Source organism: Giraffa tippelskirchi, chromosome 4, assembly GCF_054371585.1.
Source record: "Giraffa tippelskirchi isolate mGirTip1 chromosome 4, T2T-mGirTip1v1.2.pri, whole genome shotgun sequence".
NCBI classification, from domain to species: domain Eukaryota; kingdom Metazoa; phylum Chordata; class Mammalia; order Artiodactyla; family Giraffidae; genus Giraffa; species Giraffa tippelskirchi.
Window position 1 is genome coordinate 177,001,383 of NC_137278.1, and position 12,288 is coordinate 177,013,670.

The 12,288-nt window shown below is 36.4% G+C and overlaps 1 protein-coding gene across 46 annotated transcripts in view; it reads right to left on the bottom strand.

Moving 5' to 3' along the window:
• Nucleotides 1–12,288, bottom strand: part of CCDC91 (coiled-coil domain containing 91) — a 381,232-nt gene that overhangs the window by 248,693 nt on the left and 120,251 nt on the right. For all 46 annotated transcript variants that reach the window (XR_014082453.1, XR_014082452.1, XR_014082451.1 and 43 more), the window contains 2 exons: nucleotides 10,863–11,066; nucleotides 8,027–8,131 (listed from right to left, as the gene is read on the bottom strand). Coding sequence is in view for 42 of the 46 variants with exons in the window: in XM_081591771.1 (XP_081447897.1) it covers nucleotides 8,027–8,131; nucleotides 10,863–11,066 (309 nt within the window). In the remaining 4 variants the exon portion in view is untranslated. The remainder of the gene's footprint in view (nucleotides 1–8,026; nucleotides 8,132–10,862; nucleotides 11,067–12,288) is intronic.

Below are 12,288 nucleotides of genomic sequence, written 5' to 3' on the forward strand. Positions count from 1 at the left end.
GATGGGAGATGGACCATAAAGAAGGCTGAGCGCCAAATGATTGATGCATTTGAACTACGATGTTGGCGAAGACTCTTGAGAGTCCCTTGGACTGCAAGGAGATCAAACCAGTTAATCCCAAAGGAAATCAATCCCAAATATGCATTGGAAGGACTGATGCTGAAGCTAAAGCTCCAATACTGTGGCCACCTGATGCAAAAAACTGATTCCTGAGAAAAGACCCTGATGCTGGGAAAGACTGAAAGCAGGAGGAGAAGGGGATGACAGAGGATGAGATGGTTGGATGGCATCACCAACTTGATGGACATGACTTTCAGCAAACTCCGGGCGATGGTGAAGGACAGGGAAGCCTGGCGTGCTGCAATCCATGGGTCGCAAAGAGTCGGACATGACTGAGTGAGTGAACAACAACAACAACGCACCAGAGAGGTCAGCAGGCCAGTGTGTGGGCAGCAGGTAAGACGGAGGGGCCTACCATTCCAGTAAGTATGAGTGTCCCTAATGTTAACGGCCTGGATAAACTAGATCCAGTAAACTCTAAGTACGTCAAGAGAAAGCCAGCCCCATATTGAGCAGAAAAAGCAGAGAACGGAATCCACATTGACCAAGCCAGAGACAACAACAACAAAAAAAAAAAAAAAAGGAAGGAAAAGAATATCAAGACAGAGTGAAAGAAAGGAACAGCATCAGAAAAATCTACAAATTTTGCCACATCCTTTTAATCTGACAAAAATACAAGAGCACTATACAATTATGAGGGGAAAAAAACAGCCTTAAATCACTCCTCCCTTTAAAAGATCAAGAAAACTAATTTCACACACAAAAAAGAAAACTAATTTCACATAAAAACAGAATTAACAAGATTATTAAGCCAAATGCTAGGCAATGTTTTATTTACAGATTTATGGAACAGTATGATAGCCCTACAAAAAATAAAGGCACAGCAGAAATATATATTTCAAAAAGAAATTTTAAATTCTATCTTTGTACGCTGCCATGCTTCTGCACCCCCTTGTACTTCAAGGTAAGTTAAAAGATATTATGAAAGTAATAAAGTAGATTATAGAATAATATGAATTATTATTAGAAAAATTCAGGAATGATGTAAGAAATTTTTAAAAATTATAACAGAATAAGTTATTTCAGAAATGATGACTAAATTAAAAAGAACGTAATATCAAATGAGCTGAATGGACAATACCTTAAGAGAACACATTTAAGAACACTTATTCTCTTAACACCTTAAGAGAATAAGAGGAAACACATTTACGTCAAAAGTAAATGAAAAAAGAGATGAAAAAGATTCAAGAATCAAGGGCAGTATGGAAGACAAAGAGTAACCATACACACACAATTAGTCACCAGAATGAATAACACATAGTGAGAAAATAATACAGGTATTAAGTTTATAATTAATAAAAACTCCTTGACATTTAGAAAGAGAAATTGAAATTACATATGTATATTAAAAGACCCACTGGAAATCTAGGGAAATCAACCCAGAATGACCAATACCAAGATATATTATAGTAAAATTATTTGACTTTAAAGAGTAAGAAATTGAAAGAATAGACTGAAAATAAGCTATACTTTATAATAAAAGAAAACAGAATAATATATTCAGATACTCATAAAATGAAAATAATAAGGAATCTCTTACTGAGCCACTATGCATGGGCATCCAAGAAATATTCTATAAAAAGGAAAAGGAGGAGAATATTTTCTCAAATAAAAGTATATTTATTTAGTACACTATCATCTGTATATTGGCACACCTCAGAGATATTGTGGGTTTGATTCCAAACCACCACAATAAAGTGATACTGAAATAAAGCAAGTCACACAAATATTTTGGCAAGTGTGACATAAAAGTTATGTTTACAGCATGCTTTCATCTACTAAGTGTGCAAATAGCATTATGTGTAAAAAAACAATGTACTGACCTTAGTCAACAAATACTTCACTGCTAAAAACTACCAGTAATCATTTGAGTCTTCAGTGAATTCTACTCATTTTGCTGGTGGAGGGTTTTGTCTCAGTGTTGATGGCTTCTGACTGATCAAGGTGGTGGTTGCTGAAGGCTGTGGTAGTATGGTAATTTCTTGAAATAAGGCTAGCAATGAAGTTGGCCACAACGACTAACTCTTCCTTTCACACTCTCGGTAGCATGAAATGCTGCTTGATAGCATTGGACCCACAGTAGAACTTTTCCAAAACTGGAGTCAATCCTTTCAAACCCTGCCATTTACCACCCAAGTTTACATAATATTCTAAACCCTGGTTGTCATTAGACCACTTTCACAGCATTTTCACCTAGAGCAGATTCTGTCTCAAGAAACCATTCTCTGATAAACCAAAAGAAGCAACTCTTAAATTTCAGCAACATCTCCAGGCTCTACTTTTAATTCTACTTCTCTTGCTATTTCTACCATTAACTACATTTTGGTTTACTTATGCAGAACTGATTAATTCCTCACAAGTTATCAAGTTAAATGCTCAAGGATATCAAAGCCATTGCTCTAATGCCATAAAGCATGACTATTAATATTACAGTGGTCTCTAGGCTAAGCACCCAACTTCCCAAGAGCTGACTAGTATTCACTTTAAAACTATGGAAAAATATTAAGAATAATATCTATTGTTATTGAAGTAATGTAACCTGTGAAATCAGCAACAGAACACAGGTAAAAACCCATTTATGAGACCAATTGAAAGTCCTCTGAAACACTGGATTTTCACAGTATTTTTTTAAGTTAAATTCTCAACAGAATAATCATCATACTATATAACTAAGCAAGATTTCAATGGGGAATGGCATCTGGAGGAATAGACTCAATCTTTAAAGAGTCTGTATAGAAAATTCCCAAATCTAGCCATGGGTACCAATCATGACAACTATCAGAGATGATAATTTGACAATCAGCTAAGATCTATTAGTTAAACCTGTTAAAATGTGGTCACACTATGAGAGGCACGATTTGATAAGCTTTCAAATTTCCTCACTGCCTGTCACAAGTGTGATGTACTTGCTATGGGAGTCAAAGAAAGAAAACAGAAGACACTGGAATCCAAATTATACTAAGATAAGTTCTCTATTTATGTTTCATGAGAAGTCCTTTAAATAGCTACCTCAGACAAATGCAGCATGACTCACTTTTCCTCCTCTGCTTGGGCTACACACCCTGGACAGAACAGGAAAGGGGAGGTAGTGCACACCCCCATTGTACTGCAGGGTTCACGTTCTTCGTTATTTCCTTCTGTTATCGGCACATTCACACCCCACCACCTAGCCTAGCAATTAGACCATATCACAAAAATCAACACTGTCAGAATTCTCTGTAACAGTTAATTTTTTTTTTTCAAAGTTTAAGGGTTTTACAAACATTCCATTTATTAATTACTCCATCTCTGGTCAGACTAAAATCATGACAAAGGCACACCCAACACTGGTCTAAGTGGAGGCAGATTTCTCTACAAAATTGAAAATTCAAGCACTACATTTTCAGATTACTTGCAAATACCTAGATTTTTCATGGTGATGAGAAGGTGTGAATTTTGTTTTCTTTTTCTGTACTGTACACCTCCACACATAAACTTTTCAGTCAATTTAATCCAGTCTTGCCAGGATTATCTTTGTGTACTCCTGGATATTTTGCTTTATTTAGGATACCACAGAGAGGCAAGCACTAATATATCACCCCTATCATCAAAAATAGTAGAAAAGAAAACTTTGTCTATTTCACTGAGCTCCACACACATTTAGAAAACCTGTATGTAACATATGGCTTAATAAAAAAATTATATGGATTACCACAGTCTGCAGAAAATATACAATAAATACATTAACTTTCAAATATCTGTGGGATGACTGACAGGCCACAAATTCAAGCAAAAAACTTTATATTCATGATTCCAAAACTCACTTTTGCTAAAATTTCATCCTACTTATATTTAGCATAGAGTATTCTCCTTTGATATTCACAAATTTATTCACATCTTCTATTTCTTAAAAAGTATTAGATAGAACAAACTGTGTACCAGTTTTTAAAAAGGGCTATATTCCCAGAAAAAAATGAATTACACAAAGTAGGTCAAAGAGCAAAGCCCAAGATTTTCTCAATTCTTAATAATCAGGTACAATTAATTTAAAAATATTTATTAAAAATATACTTCCAAAAAGTCTAACACATAACCTATTTATGCATAAACTTAGTAAGTATAATGCAGATGTAGAAATTTATGAATTATCGCACAAACTGAGCTACATGTATTTTTATTTGCCCCCCTTCTCTACCTACAATGACTCTGAGTTGATTACTTACACTAATTTCCTTGAAAAAAATTTACTCAAAATACTTGTTTTAAATTAATGTATTTTAAGGTGGAATTGATTTCCTGTAGTAGCTACAATACATAATATTTAAAATTTAAAGTATTCCTTCTTATTTCACTTCTAGACTAAGATGAGGTAGATGCACATCTCCCCAGGTTCCTCAGTAAGTATAGCTGAAAGGCCTGGCCATTATCTTTAAAACAAATCTAAGAAGACTACAGAGGGGGACAAGAAAACAGACCACCTGGGAATCTGAGGACCCAAGGAATGACACAGTGGCAAATTTTGTAAGTTTGCTTTTAGTCTCCCTTATAAATTCCAAACTGGATAACAGAACGACCAGCAATGAGGATGTGCCAATGAGCACAAACAAAACCAGCCCAAAGAAAAGCTATGCTTCTCAACCCGAAGCTCACCAAAGGGGCCACCTAGCAGAACAGGCCACTGTGAGAGAATAAACACTCCATTATGAGTCAAAGCCCTCGGAAAAAAACATGACCCCTTCTCCAGCTCTATGAGCAAAGACCAAAACGATAAGCCCAGACTTCTTCCATCACCCAGCAATGATATAGAAACTAAACAGAATGCCTGCCTTTGAGTTCAATTTAACTATTAGACTTCCTAGTACACTTTTCTATCACTTATTTCGCCAAGGTGATAAAATACTCCCTAAGTTAGTTTATTCTTTGTTACACATAGTAAGAAAAGGAGAGAGGTCCTTTTTGGTACTGAACGAAAATCACCTAAAAAATGTTTTCTTGGGAAGTATTGTTTCTAGTAAAAGGAAAGTATTTTTAATATTGACTATTACTTTTAATATTGAATATTAGTTTTGAAAACTTAATACTGAATATCCATTTTGAAAACTGAAGTTGTTACTCTTAGATTATCACTATTGATAGTAAGAGCAGTAAGTCATCAATTATGTTGTCACTATTGGCCTTCACTATGGAAAGCTCAAATGTTATGATGTCAGGTGTTGCTCTCTCAGGTACGTTATTGCTCCCATTAACAGACTGAGAAACTGAATTTCAAAGGTATCTGTCTCACTAGCAAGCCCAGAATAAGTCACTCAATAAAGAGAAAAGAAAACACAAAGTTCCAGTATTCAGTACTGAACTTACTAATAAGCACTATAATTCTAAGTATGGGACTATAAATGTGGACGTACACACTGTAATTAGCCCTTGGGGAGCAGGGTGCATTATATTAATGAATTCTTTCATTCAAGAGTATTAACTGAGCCATATTATAAGCCAGTATTGCTCCAGACATTGGAAAGGAAAGTTCCTAATCTCATGGAGCTTACACTCTGGTAGGGGAAAACAAAAAATAAACAAGTCAAAATGAAATAACAGGTGTTATGAGGAGAGGGGAAAAAAGAAGCAAAGAAATGAGGATAGGAAATGCTGACCATGTACACAGGTTCTTATTTTCTACAGAAGAGTCAAAGAAAGCTTCCAGAAGAAGGTAGCGTTTGAGCAAGTTTCTAAAGGAAGCCAGGGTTCATGAGAGTTGTTAAGGAGTACAATTTTCAAACAGTTGAAACGTGATTCATGTAAATATAAAGGAAACACATCACAGACTTAATCTACTCTTTATTAATGAATCATTTATGTTAACAGAATGAATCAGATGTTGACCATTGCAAAGAGCATTTCAATTGGCATACCTATCAAAAGGGCACCCGAGGTGGCGCTAGTGGTATAGAACCTGCCTGTCAACACAGGGGACATAAGAGACAGGGGTTCGATCCCTGGGTTGGGAAGATCCCCTGGAGGAGGGGATGGCAACCCACTCCATTATTCTTACCTGGAGAATCCCATGGACAGGGGAGCCTAGCAGGCCTCAGTCCATAGTGTCAAAAAGAGTCAGACACAACTGAAGCAACTTAGCACACATGGATAGAAAATTTAAATAACAGAGTATTAGATTAAGCAAGAGTGCTAGTTAGAAACAAAAATGATGAATAGCCTATACGGTAATATGAACAGTATTTTTTGAAATTCTAACAGACCAGTATTGTTTGTATCTTTTCTGTCAAAAAAAATTGACATGTAACGTCAATACAACTGAGACTTTTAATCAACAGTAAACAGGAAGCACTGTTTAATAGCACTGCTACATTTCTCCTAAATAATCTGTGAGTAGGTCGAGTAAGGAATGTCCTCCTAGGGCACTAAAAGAACACACTGTTAATGCTTTTCCTTATTTTCAAATTTTGCCCTTTTCAAAACAAAACCATGCAGATATCTGAAGGAAGAGCATTCCAGTCAGAGACACTGCGAATGAATCACAAATCGCTTCCCTCCATTCCCCACCCCAACAGGCAGGGAATGCTCTCAGTAACGACTCACACATTCACCTGGACCTCATTAGGAACTCAAGGTAAGTAAGTTGCTGAGGCGAGGCCGGGCAAGGGTCAGTGGGGGTGGGGTGGGGGGTGAGGGGGGTGGCAGTGAGTTGGAGAGAAGTCAGAAGATTTACACTGAAAGGAGGAGAATGATAATTGAGGTTGGGTAATGAAGTGATTCATATTTTTAAAAACACTATTTCACCTGCTGAAACAAAGACTCATTAGGGACGAAGAGCAAGGGTAGAAGCTAGAAGACCACTTAGAAGACTACTAAAATGATCTATGCAAATAAACAAGTAAATACACAGTTTGTCAGATGTAAAAAGTGCTATGGAGAAAAATAAAGGAGAATATGGGAAGGCTGGTAGGGGATGTCAGTACTGTCTAAAAGGTTTCCCTTGATAAGGTGAGACTGGCATGGAGACCAGGATGATATCAAAAAGTAAACCATGCAGAAAAGTGAGGGATGTGTATTCTAGACAGAGGGATAAAGTAAAACAATTGAGGAGAAAAGGTCAGGGAAAAGAAGGGAGAAGGGACACAAGAAAATGAAGGGCCTTGCAAACCGTTTTAAGGACTTACTTGACTTTTATTTTGGGTGAGATGAGAAGCCACCGAAGGTTTCAGAGCAGAGAAATGACATGAGCAGCTTTAACTATTAAACAGATCACAGTGGCTGCCATGTAGAGAATGATCTGTAAGTGGGCAATGACAGAAGCAGAAAGATAAGTTAGAATAGAAGATACTTCAGTATTCCAAGGAAGAAATAAGGGTGGCTTAGAATAGGTTGGCAGCTGTGACCATAATGATAAACAGTCAAAACCTGGATATTATGAAGGTAGAGGCAATAGCTAAAAGAACAGACTTGGAGTAAGTACAAAAGGAGTAAACATGGGTTTCAGCTTTAGCAACCGGAAAGACAGAATTGCTATTTACTGAGATGGATAAGACTGCAGAAGAAACAAATTTGTTAAGGAAATGTGAGAAGAGGAGAATGATTACATTTATGAAAAAGGTTAAATATCTCAGTTCTTTTCAAAAGTAAAAACAATATGAAAAACTGGAATGTGCAATTTCCCAATTGAGAAAAGCATCAGAAACAGAATATTTTAGGCCAGACTAAGACTCAAGCAATTAACCCTCACGGCTTCTCAGAGATCTCTGCTTTTCAAAATGGCATTTATCATTGATTTCATCAATATTAGTCAGTATTTTACATATTTAAGCAAGTATCTGATCCCTCACTCATAAAGCATTTATTGAACACTTTCTGAAATTATATATGACATGCTTCATCAAAAGGCCTACATACTAAATTTTTCATTTGCTGTGTTTACCTGAAGTTCTTTGTATCTATCTTGAAAAGAAATGGCCTCTTGCTCTTTTTCTTTAAGTAAATCTTTTTCTAAGATGCTATGCTTCTCCATCAATGATTCCACATCCTAAAAGAAAAAACCAAGCATAAACTGTGTAATATTTATGGCAAAAAATAGACTCTGATTTTTCAATGACACAACAGAAAATATTTGCTAAAGAAAGAACCCACAGGAAGTATGGTCTTTAAAGTTCAACAATCTAAAATGTACGCTTCACTCTCATTTCCAGACCAATACCAAACACCAACATTAACACTAACCTTGATATAATACTAAAAGCATTCAGGCTAAATAAATACATAAAAGCATTTAAACTAATTATAAACAACATCCTCAGTTCAGTTCAGTTCAGTTGCTCAGTCTACTTCAACATATTATACAGGAGGCAGGGATCAAGACCATCCCCAAAGAAAAGAGAAGCAAAAAGACAAAATAGTTGTCTGAGGAGGCCTTACAAATAGCTGTGAAAAGAAGAAAAGTTAAAGGCCAAGGCGAAAAGGAAAGATAAACCCATTTGAATGCAGAGGTACAAAAAACAGCAAGGAGATATAAGAAAGTCTTCCTCAGCAATCAATGCAAAGAAACAGAGGAAAACAATAGAATGGGAAAGACTAGAGATCTCTTCAAGAAAATTAGAGATACCAAAGGAACAGTTCATGCAAAGATGGGTACAATAAAGGACAGAAATGGTATGGACCTAACAGAAGCAGAAGATATTAAGAAGAGGTGGCAAGAATACACAGAAGAACTATACAAAAAAAATCTTCACAACCTAGATAATCATGATGGTGTGATCACTCATCTAGAGCCAGACATTCTGGAATGTGAAGTCAAGTGGGCCTTAGGAAGCATCACTACAGACAAAGCTAGTAGAGGTGACAGAATTCCAGTTAAGCTATTTCAAATCCAAAAAGATGAGGCCGTGCAAGTGCTACACTCAATATGCCAGCAAATTTGGAAAACTTAGCAGTGGCCACAGGACTGGGAAAGGTCAGTTTTCATTCTAATCCCAAAGAAAGGCAATGCCAAAGAATGCTCAAACTACCACACAATTGCACTCATCTCACACACTAGTAAAATAATACTCAAAATCTCCAAGCCAGGCTTCAACAGTACGTGAACCATGAACTTCCAGATGATCAAGTTGGATTTAGAAAAGGCAGAGGAACCAGAGGTCAAATTGCCAACATCCGTTGGATCATCGAAAAAGCAAGAGAGTTCCAGAAAAACATCTACTTCTGCTTTTTTGGCTATGCCAAAGCGTTTGACTGTGTGGACCACAACAAAACTCTGGAAAATTCTTAAAGAGATGGGAATACCAGACCACCTGACCTGCCTCTTGGGAAATCTGTACGCAGGTCAACAAGCAACAGGTAGAATGGGACATGAAACAGCAGACTGGTTCCAAATCAGGAAACGAGTACGTCAAGGCTGTATATTGTCACCTTGCTTATTTAAATTATATGCAGAGCACATCATGCAAAACACTGGGCTCAATATAGCATAAGCTGGAATCAAGATTGCTGGCAGAAATATCAATAACCTCAGATATGCAGATGATACTACCCTTATGGCAGAAAGTGAAGAAGAACTAAAGAGCCTCTTGAACAAAGTGAAAGAGGAGTTCAAGTTGCCTTAAAGCTCAACATTCAGAAAACTAAGATGATGTCATCCAGTCTCATCACTTCATGGCAAATAGATGGAGAAACAGTGGGAATAGTGACAGACTTTATTTTTGGGGGCTCCAAAATCACTGCAGATGGTGACTGCAGCCATAGAATTAAAAGACGCTTGCTCCTTGGAAGAAAAGTTATGACAACCTAGACAGCATATTAAAAAGCAGAGACATTGCTTTGCCAACAAAGGTCCATCTAGTTAAAGCTATGGTTTTTCCAGTAGTCATGTATGGATGTGAGAGTTGGACTGTGAAGAGAGCTGAGCGCCAAAGAATTGATTCTTTTGAACTGTGGTGTTGGAGAAGACTCTTGAGAGTCCCTTGGACTGCAAGGAGATCCAACCAGTCGATCCTAAAGGAAGTCAGTCCTGAATATTCATTGGAACGACTAATGCTGAAGCTGAAACTCCAATAGTTTGGCCACCTGATGCAAAGAACTGACTCACTGGAAAAGACCCTGATGCTGGGAAAGATTGAAGGCATGAGGAGAAGGGGATGACAGAGGATGAGATGGTTGGATGGCATCACCGACTCAAGGGACATGAGTTTAAGTAAACTCCGGGAGTTGGCATTGGACAGAGGCCTGGCATGCTGTAGTCCATGAGGTCGCAAAGAGTCGCACATGATTGATTGACTGAACTGAACTGACTTCAACACATACTTTCCATAAATTTGCTAAAATCTTTTTAGGAGACATTTGTAGAAAACAGAAATAAGAACACACATAAATAATTTACTAGAACAGCTGTTATTTCTAAGTATTCTGTCAAATATCGCATGATGCCTCACTTCTCATAAAGACAAATGAATAGTACAAATCTTCTAATCTACATAGAATTGCAACACTATGTGCTTTCAAAACAAAGAAACCCAAAGGAAAGCATTCATTAGGGGGAAAAAAATCTAGTAAAAGCCATTCATATCTTTAAAAGTACATATTTATGGCTAGAAATTTCTTATCAAAGGCTTTTGTAAGTGATAGACTCATCTAACTGATTTAAGCCTGTCACAAAGAGGATAACAGCTTTTCCACTGATGAATTTTCAATCAGAGGTTGGCATTATATCGTATTTCCAGAATATGCAATTCAAACATTTATTTTTTAGGCAAATGTAGATATACCTTTCTAATTCTCTGTTTTTCTTCTTCAGAAACTTTGAGTTTCATCTCCAGAGTCGAAATTTTCTGCTGAAGCTGTATGTTTGATACATTGGCTCCAGGATCCTCAGAATCATCCACAAGAGCAATTGTTCCATTACTTTTCTCATCAGTTAAACCCAATGGAAAAAGTGAGATATCCAGATGAGTGTGTGTTGATTGTTGAATCTAAACCACATAAAAAAAAAAAAAAAACACAAGAGAGGAAAGTTTACACTGTACCAAGAAAGAAATCACCCAAAGGGCACTAGAAACCACATTGGAAATTAAGTTGTAGCAAAGGTTCTGAAATTATTTCATCCTTTAAGTAAATCAACAGAAGAACTCAAACTGTTACAACAATCTGATCTAAGAAACAAAATTTTCTCTAAACTTAAGAGTTTAAGGTATTTATTATTTTCAAAAAAAAGCATTAAAAAACTTAAAACTTTTTTCTTATGTTGAGGGTGTATAATAAGTACAGACAATTCTGACACTCACAAGTTCTTGAATTCACACACACATTCAGAATTTGCTTATCTATCAAATTATAAATCAGAATTTGAAATTTATCAATAATCTTTAACTGATCATCACTTTCTAGTAAAGATAACAGGTGACTCAAGATTGTATGTAGCACTTTGGAAATCTGGACTAACTCCAGCATCTAGCACAAGGCCTGGATCAATAAATAGTTGAAAGAATAAACATTATGACTGTTATACTTCTGCTTTTATTCTAAAATTGAAATGAATAATACTTGAAAACATATTTTAAGTTCCCCTGAAAGAAATATTTTTTTATTTTTTAATATTTATTAGTTTATGTATGTATTTCTTTTAGTTTTGGCTGCACTGGGTCTTCATTGCTACATGTGGGCTTTCTCTAGTTGTCATGAATGGGGGCTACTTTCCACTGTGATGTGCGGGCTTCTCATTGCAGTAGCTGCTCTTGTTGCAGAGCATGGCTCTAGAGATGTAGGCTTCAGATTTTGTGGCTCCTGATCTCCAGAGCGCTTAGTAGTTGTGGTGCATGGGCTTAGTTGCTCTGAGGTATGTGGGCTCTTTCCAGACTAGGGATCAAACAGACCAGTATCCCCTGCATCAGCAGGCAGATTCTTCACCACTGGACCACAACAGAAGCCCCGAGAAAAAGTATTTTGTAATTATTTTCCTTTTTGAAATTCACGATTTCCAATGCAAAATTAAGTCTATTTTAATAAGTAAGATATTCAAATCACATTTTAGTAACTAAAGCTATTTGGACACCTTAAAATTATGTCACAAAACAAACACTGTTCAGTTTTTTGAATTCAAGATATTAACCTCAAAGCTAGCATATCTACAGAAAAAAAAAGGAAATCAGGAAAACTTCAATTAAATCAGTACGCAATTTTTTAAGTAGGAAAACT